The sequence below is a fragment of the Tripterygium wilfordii genome, chromosome 20 (genome assembly GCF_013401445.1).
Source record: "Tripterygium wilfordii isolate XIE 37 chromosome 20, ASM1340144v1, whole genome shotgun sequence".
Classification (NCBI taxonomy): Eukaryota; Viridiplantae; Streptophyta; class Magnoliopsida; order Celastrales; family Celastraceae; genus Tripterygium; species Tripterygium wilfordii.
In genome coordinates this window covers 2,796,821-2,816,254 of record NC_052251.1, presented here as the reverse complement: position 1 = coordinate 2,816,254, position 19,434 = coordinate 2,796,821, and the positions used below count along the sequence as shown (strand labels likewise).

Sequence of the window (19,434 nt, the reverse complement as noted above, 5' to 3'; positions counted from 1 at the left end):
AGAGGAAACGTGGAACATTGGAGAAATATATGTAAGTCTCGGCTTGGGTTACCCCTAAAAGAGTTTAGGGTGTTTGGATTGAGGGATTTGTAGAGGGGGAAGGGTTCAATTTTTTTATTTAAATAGTTTATAAAAAATTAAAAAAATATTTTATTAAATTTTTTTCAAAATTATTCATCTTCAAAATAGAGTCATTTGAAGGAAAATGTGACTAATTAAATTATTTATAAATTAAAAATCTATTTTGTCCTCACACATAATACTTATATAAATTAAAAACCTATTTTATCCTCACATATAATACTTAAATATAAATGATAAAAAGATAAACTAATAAATTAAATCATTCCTGAGAGAGGAGACGTATTCTCAAATCCATTCTCTTCCCTTCTCTTCTTTCCTTTTCACTGTTCTTCCCTACCTCCAAAACCGTCGATCCAAACAAACATAAACGCCATATCTTTTTCTTCCCACAAAAGAAACTAAACTACAACACAAATAGTGTAAAGGGAGAAAAATAGCTCAAAATTCTGACGGAATGGCGAGACCTAATCAAGAAGCAATCGAGACGTTCATGAGCATCACTGGTCTACCTGAAGCTGTCGCTGTACAAAGGCTTGAGGTAATCATGTGTGTTCTCGCTAATTTGTATATTTGATTGATTGGCTTTTTCTGAGGAATTCTGTTTGCAATCAATCAATTAATCTGTGCTGATCGGTTCTACAAGTTTTTTTGGGGATTGTTGGATGGTGTAATCGGCTTGTAATTAGGGTTTCAATTGGGGGACACATTGTTGGTTTATTTACATCTATTTTATATTTCGGTTTATTGACTGAGGTTAATCGCTTGGATTTCAACAGTCGGAATAGTAATTAGACCTTTATGTCTTTTAGAAGTTGAAGATCGAATTTTCAGTGTTTGTAGATACTCAAAATTCAGTTGTCTGAGAAGTGAGTTATATCTGTTGGTTGTTTGAATATGGAGGACGGGAAATATTGGGGCTTTTACTTTAGGACTTATTTCTTGTGTGTGGACGTTGTTGCTTATTTTTTGGTAGTGATGAATGTGTGCCTAAATTTTTACTGTATTTTATTCTTTTCTTTCCGGAGGACTAGTTTCAAATAATTACATGTGAATTATCTTATTATCTACGGAGGTCTACTTTTTACGTGTTGGAATTGGATTGTTATAAGATATTGCTTTCTTTTTGTTTTGAATGCATTATAAGTTGTAATTTAACTTCACTTTTTTTTATTTGATAGGTTTTGTCATTGTGCAGTTAATTGGAATAAAGATTCTGTATGTAATTCACTTCTGTAGGAATGTAAATATAGTCTTTAAGAAGTTCCTGATGCTAGGTTTTGTTCGGTATATGCAGGATGATAGAAAAACAATATGAGATAATACGTAGTTTTAATGGCAGCAGCGGGCGTTATGGTTGTTGAGGATAGATATTTAGATTATAGTAATACAGTTGTGGGCGTACCAACATGATTTAGTGATCAACTAGCTTCCACAGATTATGCTCCCTTTAAAATGGCTGATGGTAGAGTAAAATTGGATATCTAGAGTTGCAATGTCAGGATGGCGCATGCTTATTCTTCTTTGTTTCCTGAAATACATGTGAATACGACTTTGGTGTCACCTGCCCACTTAATTAGGTTAATATCTATTTGGGGAGAGAGTGAAATCACAGACAGAAATGCCAAGCCTCCAATTCAGAGTTTAGATTCTTAGAAGGCACCCAAATGACACGCATCAAGTTCCAGATCGCGCCCCAAACCTTTGCCACCCAAGTACAATGCAACAGGAGATGAGAGATAGTTTCTTCTTCAGATTTGCAAAGAACACATCTTCTAGGCCATAAGAAACCCCTTCTTTTTAGATTATCAATTGAAGGATCCTATCCCAAAGCGCCTCCCAAAAGAAGAAAGAGACTTTAGGAGGACAAGGGGAGTGCCACATGCAATTCCAAAACTTGCTCGGAGACTCAACCCTTCGGTTGGCCAACAGGAGATGAGAATAGAACGATTTAACCGAGAAAGTTGAGTCTGAGGAGAGAAGCCAGCACATCTTATCTTCTTCATTGTAACAGCTAGGCAAGTGATCGTAAAGGGTCTTCCGGGAAGACAAAAAAAGGTCCAGCTCCCAATCTTGAGCTTCCCTAATGAAAACAACTGTCCAGGAAACACCATCAGAGAGGTCACTGACCAAAGCCTCTTTCCTACTAGCCAGCCCAAAGAGAATAGGGAATTGGGACTTCAAAGGGATATTGTTGATCCACTTATCCTGCCAGAAACTAATTCCAGTACCTGCCCCCACTTTAAAAGAAACATGTTGATACCAAGAACGCCATCCTTTCCTGATATGAATCCATAGGTTACTTTTCACATTGAGTTAGTTTCTCCTTACGATATCCAAAAATGATTGCCCCTGTTAGTTATCCTAGGGTAGTTGAGAGATCTCTTTCATGTGAGTCTCAATAATAATAGCATAACCACTACATCTGGTGCTTTATATAAATTTATATGCATTTTCCAGAGATTCTGTAGTAATTGTTTTTTGTTATATATTTAGCCAGTTTAAGGTTCAGGTGACTCTCTCTCCCTCTCTCTCTCTGTGTCTCTGTCTCTCTCCCTTTCAGCTTGACTTCTAGTTACTTGTTGACTCATTGTTATCATCTGACTTCTGAGATATATTCTGAAACTTAAGTTGGCTGTTATATTTAAGTTTCTATTATTCTTCTTGCAATCAGGGTCATGGAGGTGATCTCAATGCAGCTGTTAATGCACATTTCAATGAACGAGATCGAAACATGTCTGTGAATTATGCTACTTTAATCTTCCATCTTTCATTACTATTTACATTTTTTGTTCACACAAGTATGTGCATTAAAATTATTCTCTCGCACCGTGCACTCTGCAGTTTTTAATGTCTACAGTATCTAATGTAGGACACGAGTTTAGTAGTTTTATAATAATTAGGAGAGAGACTTAGTTTAATTATTATAAAACTACTAAACTCATCCTACATCAGTATCTTATGCTTCTTTTTTTTCATTCTATCTTACCCCTTTTTCTCTTTGATGTCCAGTGGGCGTGAAGCATCTTTTGTTGCTCCTCAAGATGATATCGTGGAAACAGATGATCTCATGGAAACAGATGATCTGCTTCCAACTGAACCTACAAGACCCTCTTTGCCACTTCCATCTGTGGCAGGAGCTGTGAATCCATTTTCACTTCTGGATCCAAGCTTCGGTAGAAGTTTATTTGACCCTGGTTCTGATCTTATGAACAGTGAGCCATTTGTTACTCACCCAAGGGAGGTTAGGGAGATTCCTATAGAGGTTAAGGATGGTAATGAGTCATCAAGGCGCGCTGGCCATGCCCCTGTCATTGAAGATGTAGCTGACACTGATCATACACATGATGAAGATGTTCGTGGGACTGTTATCATTGGTGATGAAGATGACGAGAATACTCCAGCTGTGCCAACCCCAAAGGTAGATCCGCAAAATGAATCAAGAGATGATAGTTCTGATAATACTCATATTAGGCCAAGTGCTCCACTGTTTGATAGATATCCAGACCATAGAAATGACATAGAAGAAGAAATGATTCGAGCAGCTATTGAGGCTTCGAAACAGGTAGTTCAGATGGACTGCTGTAGTTTACAGCTTGGGTACAAACTAGGATCTATATGACTATCTCTGCCTTGTATGACAACATACTTTACTATGTGCAGGATTTGGGTGATTTTGGGTCTCCACAAAGGCAATCTCACTTAGATTCAGACCTTGAGCATGCAGTCTCATTGTCATTGAAGGTTTATTCCTTTCGATTTTTGATTCTTACAATTATTTGGCCGTGTCTATTTTCGTTGAACTCAGTATGAAATGGATATAGACAACAGAGCAGGAGAAATCATTGCATGAGCTGGGAGGAAAAGCTGGAGCTGAAGAATTGGGAACCTCTAATCCGGCTGAGGTGGAACTTGACAAAATAGCTGTGTCAAATGGAAGGTATTCTTTTCCTTATTCCTATTATTGTATATGAACTAATGATCGGCATAGGTTTGTTCCTGTAAGGGTGTAAGCATGCATGTATATACTCTGCTCTATTGCTGGTCAATATGAGAGGATGTATGTAATTATGTAGGATGGAGGCAGGGAGTTCATATGTCCCAGATGAAATGGAAGATGTGGATGAGCAGCCTCTTATTAGGCACAGGCCTCGAAGAATGCCTTCTGGCCTTGTGGAATTTGCTAGAGTAGGAGTTGTTGAGGATAGTCCACCATCAAGCCCTGGACTGCTTGATACTGATGACCATCCACAGCGCAATGGAGATGCCTTCCCTTCTGATGAGGTATGTAAGGCCATATTAGGATATTAAAACTCTTATGTTCTTAATTGATAAAATTATTTTTCCTTCAGTGAGCTAATACTTTATATATTTTCTGTCTGGTGAATTGAAGTGGGGAGGCCTCTCTTCCGTGGAGCATGACGAAGCAGTCATGCTTGAGGCTGCAATGTTTGGCGGAATACCTGAAGGGACTGGGTATAATTTTCCATATGCACCACATCAGACCATGCAAGCATCTCGCCCTTATCCTCGGCCAGTTCCTCGTCCACCATCACCCCCTTTGGAAGCGCGTTTGATACGAGAACAACAGGTTGATTTCCACGTACAAATTGGAAATTCAGTTGCTACAATCTGGTCCTTGAAAATTTGGCTGATTTTCAACACTTGCAGGATGATGAGTATTTAGCATCATTGCAAGCTGACCGAGAGAAAGAGTTGAAGACCATGGAAGAAGCTGAAGCACGTCGTCTACAAGAAGATGTGACTAGAAAAGCAGCTCTTGAAGAAGAGAAACAAAAAGAGGAAGAATCTCGTAGGAAGTTGGAGGAACAGCAGGTACTGCTTATATTATATATAATTGATAATGCAAGACTACATGGAACTTTTTACTAAGCTGAAGCATTTTACACTGGGTGTTGTTTACCTTAAAATTTTTGTGGTGCAGTGAGGGCCTGATTTGTTTTTGTAGAAGTTTTTTTTCCTGTCAAACTTTCACTGGGGATAAGCATTTCTTGAGATGCATTTCTAGAAACGTGGCCCTATATATTTAAGATGCTTAATTTATATTATCTCAATAATTTTATGTTTTAACTGTCTTGTGAGAAGTAAAATAACCATGAAATACCTTCTTATATATGTATCTTTTTTAATCTAAAGCTTGTAAGGACCGTAAGGTAGAAATCTAAACAACATTTGTTGCTGCTGATTTTATTTACTTTCTTTGTAAAGAGTAAAGACGATCATACCACACATCTGAAGTACATGCTTAGAAGATAGAGTAGGCACATTCTGAAAAATGCCAATTCTGAAACATTAATGCCATAAGGCCCACAACATGAAAGTTTCTAATAAAGATGATAAAATCTTATATAATTGTTATCATCATAGATTTATGTTAAGTTTTTCTAAAAAAGTAATTACCCTAAATTTTTTTCTAAGATTATTAAATGGCTAAATTGAAGAATGTTAAAATGAGAATTATATCCCAAAAAAAATAAAAGAAAGAGTACTTACCGTGAAATAGTATTGATGACTTTTTCACACTGCTGCTGTTTGGTGAAAATCACATTTTTAATTTCGTCTAATAGGAGTTGCTATTTAGAGACAAGTAGGATAAGGAAATAGATATGTTCATTGCTTGACAAGTGTACTGGTGCCAATTATCTGTTTGGAAAGGGATTGCATGCCCCCTTCATGGCCAATTGAGTATACTGTAATTGCATGTTTCCTACTGGAAAAGATGCAACCATTCTATGTACTAAATACTGCTCCTATGTATCTTCATTGTTGCCTTGTATGTCCTAGCAGGAACTTGAAAGGCTACTAGAAGCAAAAGAAGCTTCGCTGCCTCAGGAACCGTCACTGGAGGATGAGAATGCTATAACCCTTTTGGTACGAATGCCTGACGGAAGCAGACGTGGCAGGCGTTTTCTGAAGTCTGACAAGCTACAGGTAATATGTCTTGAAAGTGTAGTGAATTGGTTAGTTTTTGCTGTGCACTCTCTCAATCTACTTGTTTTTGCAGTCTCTCTTTGACTTCATAGATATTGGTAGAGGAGTCAAGCCTGGCACTTACAGACTGGTAATTCCTTAGCTGTCCTCCCCTTAGTAGAACTTGTCGTCAGTTTGCTGTATTAGGAATGCAGCGTGCAGATGTATGCATGCCTGAAGATGGTCTAAATAGAATATTGAGATAAGTTGTTTTTTTTTTTTTTGTTTTTTTTTTTATATGCGCCTCTGAAAACATGTTTATTACCTGGAACAGGTGAGGCCGTATCCAAGGCGTGCTTTTAGTGTTGGCGATAGCGCTTTGACGTTGAACGAACTTGGCCTGACTAGTAAACAAGAAGCCTTGTTTCTGGAATTGATTTGGGAATGCCTAAGTGCTTCACAATTGTAGAAAATCACGTATTTATCATTTGAGTTTGGTATGATATGAAGTGATGGAGGAAATCTGGGATTTCACTTGGGTTTAAGGTTTGGACGGTGCGCATGAAATTTAGGGTAGATGAACAAATTCAACCTGGCATGAAAGGGTGGAATAGTTATTGGCGCTGCTGGGGAGTTCTTGTGTATATTTATATTTATTCATGATATGGAGAGAAAAAATGATAGAACTTCAAGTTTCTTGGTCATGTTCAGGGAATGAATGACTGCCTCTACTGGATTCTCTTGTGACTTTGCGAAATTGCATTTTTCATGAACAGCTTTTTCATAAAGCTGTTCAGGGAATGAATGACTGCCCCTACTGGATTCTCTTGTGACTTTGCGAAATTGCATTTTTCATAAAGCTTGGTTGCTTGGTTATGGCGATGAAGCTGATGTGGGCCATTGGGCCTGATGTAACCGTATGTGGGCCAATTGTGAAAAAAAAACCTTAACAATCTGAGTGTGGACCAATGGGCCTGATGTAACACTGTTGTCGGGCCTTTAGAAGCTATGCTCACCAGGAAATGACTAGAATATCCTTATTTAATGGAAAGAGAGTCAAAGAAAGACGAAATCTCAGTTGCTAGTCCACACGTCATCAATTAAAATAATTTGGATTTGTGGGGCGCCACGTGTCTTGGTTTTTTTTATATTAGGCGACAAAGTAAGGAACACAAAAAGATGAAATGATGCGAATCTCAGTCTGTACTCTGCAGCATTTAAAGACCATACGGATGATGTGATGTCAGCCAACGGTAAAGTGAACGGGTAGACACGTGCATGGCACCTGAATCCAATACCACGACACGACACAAAAAAAAAAAAATCCACATCATCAAGCCATACTCCGTCCCGTGCACCAACTTCCCCCAACGGTCATATTACACCGACATCTTACAACGGTAATATTGCTTCTCATTGACCACCGTCGGATCAAGATCCAACGGCTCAGGACATTGCTTCCCAAGACTTCTCGAACGCCCTTTTGTGGCCTTTTATCAATCGCAGGCTTTAGAAAAAGCGAAGATAGGGACAGCCATGGAAGTTTGTAGTAGTTGTAGTGGTAGTGTAGTGTGGGTGTGGTAGTAGAATACTGAGAGTGAGAGGGAGAGGGAGAGACTGAAACAAAAAAATACAGAGTCCCTTGGTACATAAAAAAACGCAACCTTTCAATGGTGTATGGTTTCATTGGGTAGTTGAACTTGTGATGCATGCATGTTTAAGGAGCTTGTAGATTAGAGCTGGGATTTCTGGGTTTTTCTTGCCATTCTGTTTTGGCTGCCATGGCCATGTTTCTGCATTCGAATGTTGATATGGGTTTCAAGGTTTGCCTTCATTGCATCCGCAGATTTGAGCAAGTATGTCTCTTCTTTTCCATTCATGGCGTGAAGAGAAATCAGGGCTTTCTGCAATGAACTATCTTTGATTGTTTTGGAATCCGATGATTCTTTTCTGGTAGGTAAATCCAATTAGTCTTGAATTCTTTCATTCTTTCGGGGGCTCGGGTTATAGATTTTCCTATTTTGTTACAAATTAGTGCATACTCACAAATTGATGTAGGAACACACTCAAGTTTATAAAAGAAACCCTTTTGTTTGATTTTTTGTTTTATTCATCGGATTCCTATTCTTTGTTGGTTTTGTTTGAAAAATCAGACACTCGCATGGCATATTTCTCTTGATTTCTCATTTTAAGAACACATACAAAAAATTTCTTAGGACTCTAGAAAATATAGGATCAGTATCTATACACAAAATCACATACATTTCACAGCTTAAATAGAAGGGTTCATAGAAACAAAGAGAGATAGAGATTTGAATAGAAGCAAAATAGGGTGAGTGGATTGTGCACAGACAGAAAAAAGAGAGGAAAAAAATAGTTCATAGAGGATGTTGGCTGGGTGTTCTAGTTCTACATTGCTGTCACCTAGGCATAGATTGAGGAACGAAGCATCTGGGGAGTTTCAAGCTTGTCATTTCCATTCAATGAGCACACGGAGGCTGGACCTGCCTTGTACTTTCTCTCGGAAAGAAACCTCACGGCCACAGCCCATTAGGCATGTTGGCCTCTCCGTCGAGTGCCGCCATTAGCTACGAGTGCACAGACTGTCAAAGAAGAGTCTTGGGAGAAGGGGAAGAGTTTAAAGAGATTTGCTGAACAGGGCGCAGTTGATAAGTCCTGCATTACCAGAGCTAAGAGAAAAAAGGGTAGTGATAATTGTGAATTTTCTGACAATCAAGAAGGGGGAGATTGCTTGAGTTTAGGCAAATTGGGTAGTGGGGAATTTTGGTTGCAATCCAGTTTTCAGTTGCCATGGTCAGTGGCCAACATCGCAGGTCTTGATCATCATCAAGTTCCTTTCCCTGTGACGTATTCAGGTGGCGATGAAGAGAAGGTCTGCTTTGCTCCTAGTGAAGTGATTTCGCCCACTCTGTTGTCTAACAATCCTTGGGTTGATTCAGTGTTAACTGAGATCACTGACCATGGTGAGAAAGATGCAGGTACTAGCCACAGGCCAGGGAAGGAAGACTCTGGTTCAAGCACATCATCAGAAAGCCATGGTTTAGGCCTTTGGCTAAATGAGAGCACATCGGAAGTTGAAGTTGGTAATCACTCTAGGAAGCCTTATCCACAAGAAGGCAATGGTGTAGAGGCCAGTCAGGAGGATAATCAAGGGTTTGAGCTGGTTAGCTTGCTTGCAGCTTGTGTAGAAGCAATAGGATTGAAGAACGTTGGATTACTCAATCATCTCATGGCTAAATTGGGGGATGTTGCTTCTCCCAAGGGAAGCCCTATTAGTCGTCTAAGTGCCTACTATACTGAAGCTTTAGCTCTGCGTGTCAGTAGGCTTTGGCCTCATATCTTTCATATAACTCCTCCTCGAGTGCTTGACAGGCTAGATGATGAATCTGGTACAGCATTGAGGTTTCTGAATCAGGTAACCCCGATTCCGAAGTTCATTCATTTTACTGTGAATGAGATATTGTTAAGGGCTTTTGAGGGGAAGGAAAGAGTTCACATTATAGATTTTGATATTAAGCAGGGGCTTCAATGGCCTAGTTTCTTTCAGGGTTTGGCCTCTAGGACTAATCCTCCTACCCATGTTAGAATCACTGGCATAGGTGAGTCCAAGCAGGATTTGAATGAAACAGGAGATAGGCTTGCAGGATTTGCTGAGGCATTGAATCTGTCTTTTGAATTTCATCCGGTTGTGGACAGATTGGAAGATGTTAGGCTGTGGATGCTTCATGTGAAGGAAAGAGAAAGTGTAGCTGTGAATTGTATTTTCCAGCTGCACAAGACGCTTTACGATGTGAATGTACTCGGGGATTTTTTGGGCCTTATCCGAAGCACAAACCCCAGCATCGTAGTTATGGCTGAGCAAGAAGCGGAGCACAATTCTGCTCACTTGGAAACTAGATTGTGCAGTTCATTGAAATATTACTCTGCCATATTTGACTCTATTGATGCTACTAACCTTTCATTAGACAGTCCTATGCGGATGAAGATAGAGGAGTTGTTTGCTCAGGAAATTAGGAATATAGTTGCTTGCGAAGGTAGTGACAGGTTTGAAAGACACGAGAGTTTCGTGATGTGGAGAAAGTTGATGGAACAAGGAGGGTTCCGATGCACAGGAATCAGTGAGAGGGAAATGCTTCAGAGCCAAATGCTGTTGAAAATGTACTCTTTTGAGGAATATCGAGTAAAGAAACAAGGGCAGGATGGAGCAGCACTGACTCTAGGTTGGCTAGATCAGCCTCTCTACACAGTCTCAGCATGGGCACCCATCGACATAGCAGGCAGCTCGTCCTCTTTCTCTCAACCAAGTTAGTCCGCTGCTGGTTTCCTTTACCATTTATCATTCCATCTGTGCTTCCAGGAAAGACATTATATTCTTTGTAGGTAGGAAGACATACCAGTATTCTTTCATTCTTTTCATGCAGAAAATATATGTAAGTCTGATATGGTATGAATACATACAGTAGCTTCATACAGAAGTGAAGTCTGAAAAGGCCACAACACACATAGGTTTTGGGGTCAGTTCATATTCATTCTTTGATTCTTTATATACGATGAAATTCTTTGTATCATTGTTATTTCAATCTGTTCATTTTTTTCCCCTGTGGGAGGTTAATTAAAATCTTGTACCTTTGTTTAAGTCATTATATAAGAATGATTCATTTGATTTGTGTTTTTATTCATGGTGTCCTTATTTGGGCATTTTAAGGTTTAATATCTGATTATTTGCCACAAGCAAAGTTCATTCTAGCAATTGAGGTCCAATGTCATTTTATTTCCCTTTTTTTTGTTCCATAAGCTGTTCTTATTTTCTATTAGAGATGCCTGAACTGCCTAAAATGTATGCTGGTGTATATAATTCTGATACCTCATGTAGACTAAACCAAAGGATTGGAGTTGTACTTTGTTTACTTTCCGACTCTAGGAGTGGGAATATGCAGCAGAGGTTGTTCCTTCTGCAAAGTCAGGCCATACTTCTCGGTCATATCTAGTGTCCTGGAATTGGCTCCATTAGCAAGGGATCATTCAAAGAAATTGAGCAATGAAGCAAGAAACAAGGGTACCTGCGTCACAGCCATCGGTAGTCCAGGGCATATTCTTCTTCCAATGCCAAAAGGTATGAACTCAAAATCATTACCTTTGAAAATCCAATGGCGAGTTGAGAAACCGCTCTGGCTTAAATGTCAGTGGATCTTCCCTTTACATGGAGTCTCGTCCGATAGCCCACACCACACATTTTACTATTACTTGGGAGTTTTCAGGTGCACCGTTAGGAAGGAGAAAGAGCTTGCAGTTCAAGTCCCGCATTGGAAAAATAGAAAGGAGAATAGTGGTTTATAAGGTATCAGGAGGTCTAACCCAATGGCTTAAGATTTGGGCTAACTCCCCGGTCCAAATTCCCAATATATGGGCTGAAAATGTCTTACCATGATGGAAAACTTTAGTCACACCCCACTTTTCACTAAAGACATCCCGTCAACTCAGTTTTACAAGGGATGGTCAACTCAAATTGGGGTGTGACTAAAGTTTTCCTACTATGATTTGTGAACCTAGTTTTAGAGAGATGAGAGGGCCATATGTTTTGGCAAAGTCTACACAGAGTTACATGACACCTCTCTCTCATATGAAACAGATTGCCTACTAAAGGCCGTGGATTTGGACCCACTAGATATGGCTAATCCTTGTAAAGTCATGATATGACGCATCTCTCTCATATCAAAGAGATTGCCTACTAAAGGCTGTGGGTTTGGACCTACCAGATATGGCTAATCCTATAAAGTCTTGAATTCTTGATAGTAACACAGAAAACAGAACTTGAAAACTCAGCAGCTGAAGATAAGCTCAAGCTCTCTTTCTTTGATCAACTAAGGGTCCGTTTGGTAGAGTGATTGGACTAATTTTCAATGCTAATAAAAAAATTGGATTGATTTTCAATACTAACGAAAAAACTGTGTGGGCCCCATAATTATGATGCCCGCTTGATAGTTTTTAAGAAAAGACAAAAGAACTTTAATAATTGTGTGGGCCCCATAATTTTAAAAAATAAAAAAAAAATATACAACACATCCGCTATACTGGGAGCTTATTTTCCTACAACGGAAGACAGCGATTCCACTGCGTCTGCTATGCTGTTTGGCAAGGTGGTCAACGCCAACGGTCTGCTTAGCGGAGACGCCCTCGTCGATGCCTTGCCAAACAGGTGGTAACTGAAGTTACAGATAAGACTTATAAAACCAAGGACAGCCACACCAAAATGAAGATAAGCTCTCTTTCTTTGACCAACTAACCGAAGTTACAGATAAGACTTATAAAACCAAAGACAGCTCTGCACTAGAAATACTTTTTATGCTTTGGGTTGGTCCATATTCGCCGCACGATTTTGTCTCTATAGACCTTATCACTAGCTTGTACAAGTTTGTGCTTTGGAAAAACGTTTGTTACTAATTAGAAAGTTTGATTTATTATATTCTGCACTTTACTTCTACAATTGTGGGATGTGGGATTTAGAGCACCATGCCCCCTCGTCACTTAGTAACTCACTCAGGCCCTGGCCCTACTTTGAGGCCCGGGCCCTACTTTGAGGATCGGGCTTCAGGCCGGGTCCGGGCCGACCTTGGCTCTCAATATTAAGGATCCTAATAAAAAATATCTTAGTCAGTCATCCTAATAGTGAATCTTGTCCCTTGATTGATGTAAGTGTAGGAATCCACAAAACCTGATGATTGAACCAGAGAATGACATCCACAACTAGAATAATTGAAATGTTTTTTACTAGGATCTCTACCACTAGTTCTGCCAGTAGTGCTTCTCCACCATAGTTGAATGTGATCCCGTGGTCTAACTAAAACACTATCATCATCTAAGATGCTCCAAAGAATTAAGGGTTGTGGTTTTGTTTATAACAAGTGTAAACTTAACAACTTCCTACACTACAAGAAAACACAGATTTAGTGACGGAAAATAGTGACGGAAATTATTCCGTCGCTAAATTAGTAATTAGCGACAGAAAATCATTGACTTGCTGTCGCTAAAGTCAAAAAAAGCAATGGCATTTTAGTGATGGAATTAATGACGGAAAATTCCGCCGCTAATATATTTCGTCGCCAAATCCCTCACAAATTCGGACCGCGTTAGTTGGCAACGGATATTAGTGACGGATATTTTCTTTCGTCGCTAAATATGGTGACGGAAATATTATTCCGTCGCTAAATTGAAAACATTGTAAAATTAGGGGCGGAAAATATGTTTCGTCGCTAATACTTGCGACGAAATTGGATTTCTGTCACAATTTTAGCGACGGAACTTATTTGTCGTCGCTAAATTTAGCGACGGACTATTCTGTCCATCGTAAATATTCCGTGCACTGACAATTGAATTAAAAATATCATTCAATTTTACGAAGTTAACGACGGAATACAATTGTCGTCGCCAACATTAGCGACGGAATATAATTTCCGTTGCTAAAGCTTCGTACACTGACTTCTGCCAAAAAGTTTTTTTGGCATATTTGGTTGAATTAGTGACGGATTGTACTTTCCGTCACTAACGTTAGCGATGGAAACTAGATTCCGTCGCTAAATCAGCTTTATCTAAAGAAATCAATTTGCTTTATACTGACATCTAGGACATAAAATTTTGCTTTATACGGACGTAAGGACATAAAAATTGATTCTTCAGCATTGATTATTCTGACAATATTCAGAAGATTTTTTTTCTTGCATAATTAGCAACGGAATTGAAATTCCGTCACTAATTTTTTTATACAGAAAACTTTCTTTAGGTCTTCATTGTCAGTTGCACCATTCTTTCATGTTTGCATTCTCTTAACTCCATTCTCTCTCATTTTTTAATCTCTCCATCCCATTCTTCTTCTTTGCTACCCCTAAATTTCGTCTTTAATTTTTTATACAGAAAATCTTTCTTTATGTCTTCATTGCCAGTTGCACCCTTCTCTCATGTTTGCATTTTCTTAGCTCCATTCTCTCTCATTTTTTAATCTCTCCATCTCATTCATCTTCCTTGCTACCCCTCTTTCTTATTCTTCCTTTCACATTTTGTTTTTTATTTATTATGGAAGTGCCTGAGTATCGGACGTGGATGTACAATAGAGTTGGACCCGGTCGGGTGGGAATTACTGATGAGTTCTTGAGTGGGGTGGAGGAGTTCATTGATTATGCAAGTAAAAAAAATTCAGAATTTGAAAATACAGGAAAGATAAGGTGTCCATGTATGAAGTGCAAATGCATACGATTTCGGAGTTTGGATGATATAAGGATGCACTTATACAAAAAAGGTTTTAAGCCCGGATATTATTATTGGACTTCTCATGGTGAAGAAATGTCGAACATACCCCATGTAGCGGCTGTTGATCAGTTGATGTGCCAGAAGATGCTGCAAATTATTACTGGCAAGATGGTGATCAAGCTAATTTCAATCCATACGAGCAGATGGTAATGGATGCTGCTGGACCATCGGTTAGGGATGAGTTATTACAAAGAGATAATTACAACCAACAGTTTGTGCCGGAACCTCCTAATCCCGATGCGCAAGGTTTCTTTGACATGTTGTCTGCTGCCCAAGCTCCATTGTGGGATGGATGCAAGTCGCACTCAGAGTTGTCTGCTGCGATGAGGCTTTTAAGCATTAAAGCTGATTACAATATGCCGCAGGGTTGTTTCGATGATGTCGTCCACCTTATGAAAGAGACGATGCCTACAGATAATAGGATGCCTGCAAATTTCTATCAAACCAAGAAGTCGGTGTCTAAGCTCGGACTTGGGTATCAACGAATCGATTGTTGTACAAATGGTTGTATGATATTCTATAAAGACGACGCAAATGAGAAGCGGTGCAAATTTTGCGAGGCAGACCGTTACAAACCTCGGAGAACTGGACGTGGAAATTTCAAGGAGATTCCGATTAAACGTATGTGGTACCTGCCACTAATTCCCTGGCTTCAGCGACTTTTTAGTTCAACAGTGACAGCAAAAGAGATGAGGTGGCATTATGAGCATCAAAGTGAGGCCGACATGTTGTGTCATCCTTCTGATGGAGAAACATGGAAGCACTTTGATCAAACATATCAAGATTTTGCTTCAGAACCGCGGAACATAAGATTAGGTTTATGTGCAGATGGTTTCACTCCTTTTGGACAATCTGGAAAGAACTACTCATGTTGGCCAGTCATTTTGACTCCTTATAATTTACCGCCTGGGATGTGCATGAAAAGGGAGTTTATGTTCCTGACAGTAATCATTCCAGGTCCCCAAAATCCGAAGAGCAGAATCGATGTTTATCTCCAACCGTTGATAGACGAGCTGAAACTGTTGTGGTGCGAGGGTGTAATAACCTACGATGTGGCCATGAAAGAAAACTTTATCATGAGAGCTGCGTTGATGTGGACTGTCAATGACTTTCCAGCCTATGGTATGCTGTCTGGATGGATGACACAGGGGAAGTTAGCATGCCCTTGCTGCATGAAGCGTTCAAAGGCGTTTACCTTGAAAAATGGAAGGAAAAATTCTTGGTTTGATTGTCACAGACAGTTTTTACCTATGAAGCATCCGCTTAGACGAAACAAGGATGCATTTTTCAAGAATCGAGTGGAGAAATCAGAACCTCCTCCACGTTTTTCTGGTGAAGAACTGCTTGCACGAGTTTGGAACTATCCAAAGATTACTGAAACTGGGCCATTATCATTACCGGGATATGGCCAAGAACATAATTGGACAAAGAAGAGCATCTTCTGGGATCTGCCTTATTGGTGTAACAATCTGCTACGACATAATCTTGATGTCATGCATATTGAGAAGAATGTGTTTGATAACGTTTTCAACACTTGTATGGACGTTAAGGGGAAATCCAAGGATAATGTTAAGTCCCGGATGGATCTTTCGAATTATTGTAAACGCAGAGCTTTAGAGTTGGTGGAGCATGGCAACGGTAAATCATTCAAACCGAAAGCACAATTTTGTCTCAACATGGACCAGAAAAGAGCTGTTTGTGCTTGGGTCTCGAGTTTGAAGTGGCCTGACGGTTATGCATCCAACCTTGGTCGATGCGTAGACATGAGGGAGGGAAAGTTATTTGGGATGAAAAGTCACGATTGTCATGTGTTCATGCAGCGCCTACTTCCAGTTGCATTTCGGGCATTGCCCGAGCCCATTTGGACTGTCCTTACTGAGCTGAGTCACTTTTTTAGAGATATATGTTCGACCACGCTGCGGGAGAATCAATTGCACATCATGGAGGACAACATTCCTGTGATCCTTTGCAAATTGGAACGTATATTTCCCCCATCTTTCTTTGACTCTATGGAACATGTCCTTGTACATCTACCGTTCGAATCAAGGATGGGTGGGCCAGTACAATATAGATGGATGTATCCTTTTGAAAGGTATTATTTACTTCGTATTGCTATTACTGTATCAATTATTTAATGACACGTTCAATTAAATTTTACACTAGGTACCTTCATTTCTTAAAGAAGAAGGTTAAAAATAAAGCTCATGTGGAAGGATCCATTTGTGAAGCATATATCGTCGAAGAGACATCGATGTTTGGTTCATATTATTTTGAACCAAATGTGATCTCTCGACGATCCAGAGTTCCTCGAAATGAAGATTGGGGTACATTCAATCAGGAGTATCCTAGAATTTCAATCTTCAATCAACCTGGTCGTCTTGTTGGACCAGCTGGTAGGCGCTACCTCACTGACAGAGAATACAGTGCAGCAACATTATACTTATTTCTGAATTGTGACATTGTCCAACCTTTTATCAAGTAAGTTATTATAAATTGTTAAAAAAATTTGTTGAGTAATCATACTCTAACTGAATTTCTAAATGATATTTTTAATTTGTTGTAGCATGTACACGAATTTCGTGCGAGCATCAGCGCCAGCATTGAATGACGATGCAATCGACTATCAAATTGAGATAGGTTTTGCATCATGGTTCAGACAATACGTAAGTATTAGCTTATTATAATAACATGACATAGTTTTAATAAAATAAAATAATATATGCTGATTAACCTGTATTTTTCATGTTTAAGGTTCATGAGCCACAGAATGGGATAACCGATGACATAGTACGAAGTGTGGCAAGAGGACCATTGAGGAGTGTTGAGATTTGGCATATGTGTTATGTCAATGGATACAAATTCGACACCGATGCGAGGAGCGAAGGCAAGTCAACAATCAATAGCGGTGTATGCATACGGGGGACCGATTATGGACAATCAGAAAATGACTACTATGGAGTACTGAAAGAGATTGTTCAATTGGAATTAACAGGACTACCGATAAAGAAAATTGTTCTTTTTAATTGTGAGTGGTTCGACCCAACTCCTAATCGAGGTGTGCGAATCCATAAACATAATGGTCTTGTCGAGGTTAAACATAGAGGAAGGTACAACAAGTTTGATCCATTTATAATTGCACAACAAGCAGAGCAAGTTTACTTTGCTCCTTATCCAGAAGGGATACGTGATCGACAAGATTGGTTGGCCGTGATTAAGACAAAAGCCAGGCACACAATTACTGGACAATCAAATCAAGTCGATGATGCCTTTCAAGATGATGAAGTTCCAGTTGAGCCAGTTAGACTAGACACTGACCAATTGGATTCTCTAGTAGACAATGAAGCTGAACCCGAGGAAGTTCTGGACGAATACTCTACAAGACAATTAATGATTGAGGAAGAGAATGATGAAGATGATGAAGAATTGCAATCGTATGATTCGGAGATAGAGGAAGAGTCAGAAAATTGTGAAGAATGTTATGAAGATGATTAATAATGTGTATTTGCTTATTTTTCAATACTTTACTTATTATTTAAATGCTTGTAGACAAAGAAAAAAATTAAAAAAATCATTATATAATTATCTTATGAATTTAGAAGTAAAAACAAAGAGGTTACTGTATGTTACTTATTATTTAATTTCTTATAGATAAAGAGAAAATTATTAAAAAATCATTATATAATAAAAAATGAAAATTTAGAAGTTAAAAAAATTCTTTACTTATAATTTAATTTATTTTATACAAATTCAAAAAATTTTAAAATCATTATACAACAACAAATCTTATTTAGAAGAAAAATATTATACTCTTGTTAATTTAGTGACGGAATCAATTTTTGTCGCTAATGTTATTTGAATAGAGACGGACAAAAGTTTCGTCACTAATGAAATTCGAATAGCGACGGACTATCAATTTCCGTCACGAATGAAATTTGAATGGCGACGAACTATTTTGTGTTGCTATTATTAAGCAAAAAAAAGGTCAGAGGCAATAAAAATAAGCTATTTCGCACGAAGTTGTCCTTGTTCTTTCTTTTCTCTCTCTGTTCTCACCTCCCACCACTACCCACAGCCATTCACCACTGCAGCAACGGTTAACCACTGAAGCCACCACCCACGACTGAGATCACCATCCACCACCGACCGTGTACAACCAGAGAACGAACGGTAATTATTGTGTTACTTTTGTTGGTTGAGGTAAGTGAAGTTCGATGTTCTTGCTTTCATGATCCTATGCACTAATTAATTGAGATTATAGACCATTTGAATCTAATTGGTCCAATTTCTTTCTACAATATCATATCTGGAGTTTCTTTATGCTAGGGTTCCTAGATGTCATATTTAGGGATTTTTAGATCTAATCTCTTATTGTGCCTTTTTCACTGATAAATTATTTCTTTCGATCTAATTCATATTGTATGACTTTTTCGTTGGATTCTTATTGTGCCTTCCTTATATTACAGCGCCTCCTTCCTTGGGCCCTTTTGCTGTTGTTTTGAAGTTTGGATTCTAGCTTTTGTAATGGCTGGAATTGAGTCTTCAAAAGTCATGTCAACAATTTATGAAAAGGGCTTTGACTTTAGAATCCAATATTTGTTTGCAAATGCGTTACAAAGAAGCATAATTTTGTGTAAAAAAAAACACTTGGTAATATGATTCAAAAGTCATGCCAACAATTCTCTGATGCATTTTGTTATTTTTATATACAGTAGCCATTGCACTCCAAGTAGCGGCATCTTTTCTTACCATGTTTTAAATTTTGGTGTTGTTTAACTGTAGATGTCTAGGGAGCAGACCAGCGATCGTAGTCATCTTCCATCTAGTCGAGGTCGAGGTCGTTATCATCATCAACCTGGATCCAATAGATTGTCAGTGGATCATACTTCGCCTCACAGCACATCCGCATCTCCCTCCTCTGTCAATTCACTTCACCCGCATATCGCATCCTATCCACACAGGATATCACCTCCCCATTTATACACCTCTGAGATGTGGACGCAGCATCCATCATCGCCCTTCTTCCCTCAAAACATGCCCCCTACCCCACCTACACCCACCACCAATATCCCGCCAACAGACACGCAAGCAGCTGGTGCCTCA

General features: G+C 39.0%; 2 protein-coding genes and 1 pseudogene across 3 annotated transcripts; all 3 read left to right on the top strand.

Moving 5' to 3' along the window:
• Window positions 1-362: 362 nt before the first annotated feature.
• LOC119987228 (plant UBX domain-containing protein 8-like) lies at window positions 363-6,761 on the top strand. 2 transcript variants are annotated; one of them, XM_038832082.1, is made up of 11 exons: window positions 363-622; window positions 2,756-2,817; window positions 3,094-3,646; window positions 3,745-3,825; window positions 3,906-4,021; window positions 4,158-4,365; window positions 4,475-4,672; window positions 4,753-4,917; window positions 5,890-6,033; window positions 6,107-6,163; window positions 6,347-6,761. In XM_038832082.1, the coding sequence occupies exons 1-11, from the start codon at window positions 539-541 to the stop codon at window positions 6,479-6,481; spliced, it is 1,803 nt and encodes a 600-aa protein (XP_038688010.1). In that variant the 5' UTR covers window positions 363-538; the 3' UTR covers window positions 6,482-6,761. The 2 variants fall into 2 exon arrangements, with proteins under 2 accessions (XP_038688010.1, XP_038688011.1); XM_038832083.1 differs by lacking the exon at window positions 2,756-2,817.
• A 430-nt stretch (window positions 6,762-7,191) lies between these two features.
• Window positions 7,192-10,708, top strand: LOC119987227 (annotated as a pseudogene).
• A 3,392-nt stretch (window positions 10,709-14,100) lies between these two features.
• LOC119986835 lies at window positions 14,101-17,826 on the top strand. The gene is made up of 5 exons (XM_038831530.1): window positions 14,101-14,323; window positions 14,404-16,426; window positions 16,498-16,812; window positions 16,898-16,997; window positions 17,086-17,826. The coding sequence occupies exons 1-5, from the start codon at window positions 14,101-14,103 to the stop codon at window positions 17,824-17,826; spliced, it is 3,402 nt and encodes a 1,133-aa protein (XP_038687458.1).
• Window positions 17,827-19,434: the final 1,608 nt, after the last annotated feature.

Excerpts from the sequence above, each read along its gene's own strand:
- LOC119987228 (XM_038832082.1), top strand. The coding sequence starts at position 539 with ATGGCGAGACCTAATCAAGAAGCAATCGAGACGTTCATGAGCATCACT. Across the intron at positions 4,918-5,889 it reads GGAAGTTGGAGGAACAGCAG|GAACTTGAAAGGCTACTAGA; the intron begins GTACTGCTTATA and ends ATGTCCTAGCAG. Across the intron at positions 6,034-6,106 it reads TGAAGTCTGACAAGCTACAG|TCTCTCTTTGACTTCATAGA; the intron begins GTAATATGTCTT and ends TTGTTTTTGCAG.
- LOC119986835 (XM_038831530.1), top strand. The coding sequence starts at position 14,101 with ATGGAAGTGCCTGAGTATCGGACGTGGATGTACAATAGAGTTGGACCC. Across the intron at positions 16,427-16,497 it reads TGGATGTATCCTTTTGAAAG|GTACCTTCATTTCTTAAAGA; the intron begins GTATTATTTACT and ends ATTTTACACTAG. Across the intron at positions 16,813-16,897 it reads ATTGTCCAACCTTTTATCAA|CATGTACACGAATTTCGTGC; the intron begins GTAAGTTATTAT and ends AATTTGTTGTAG.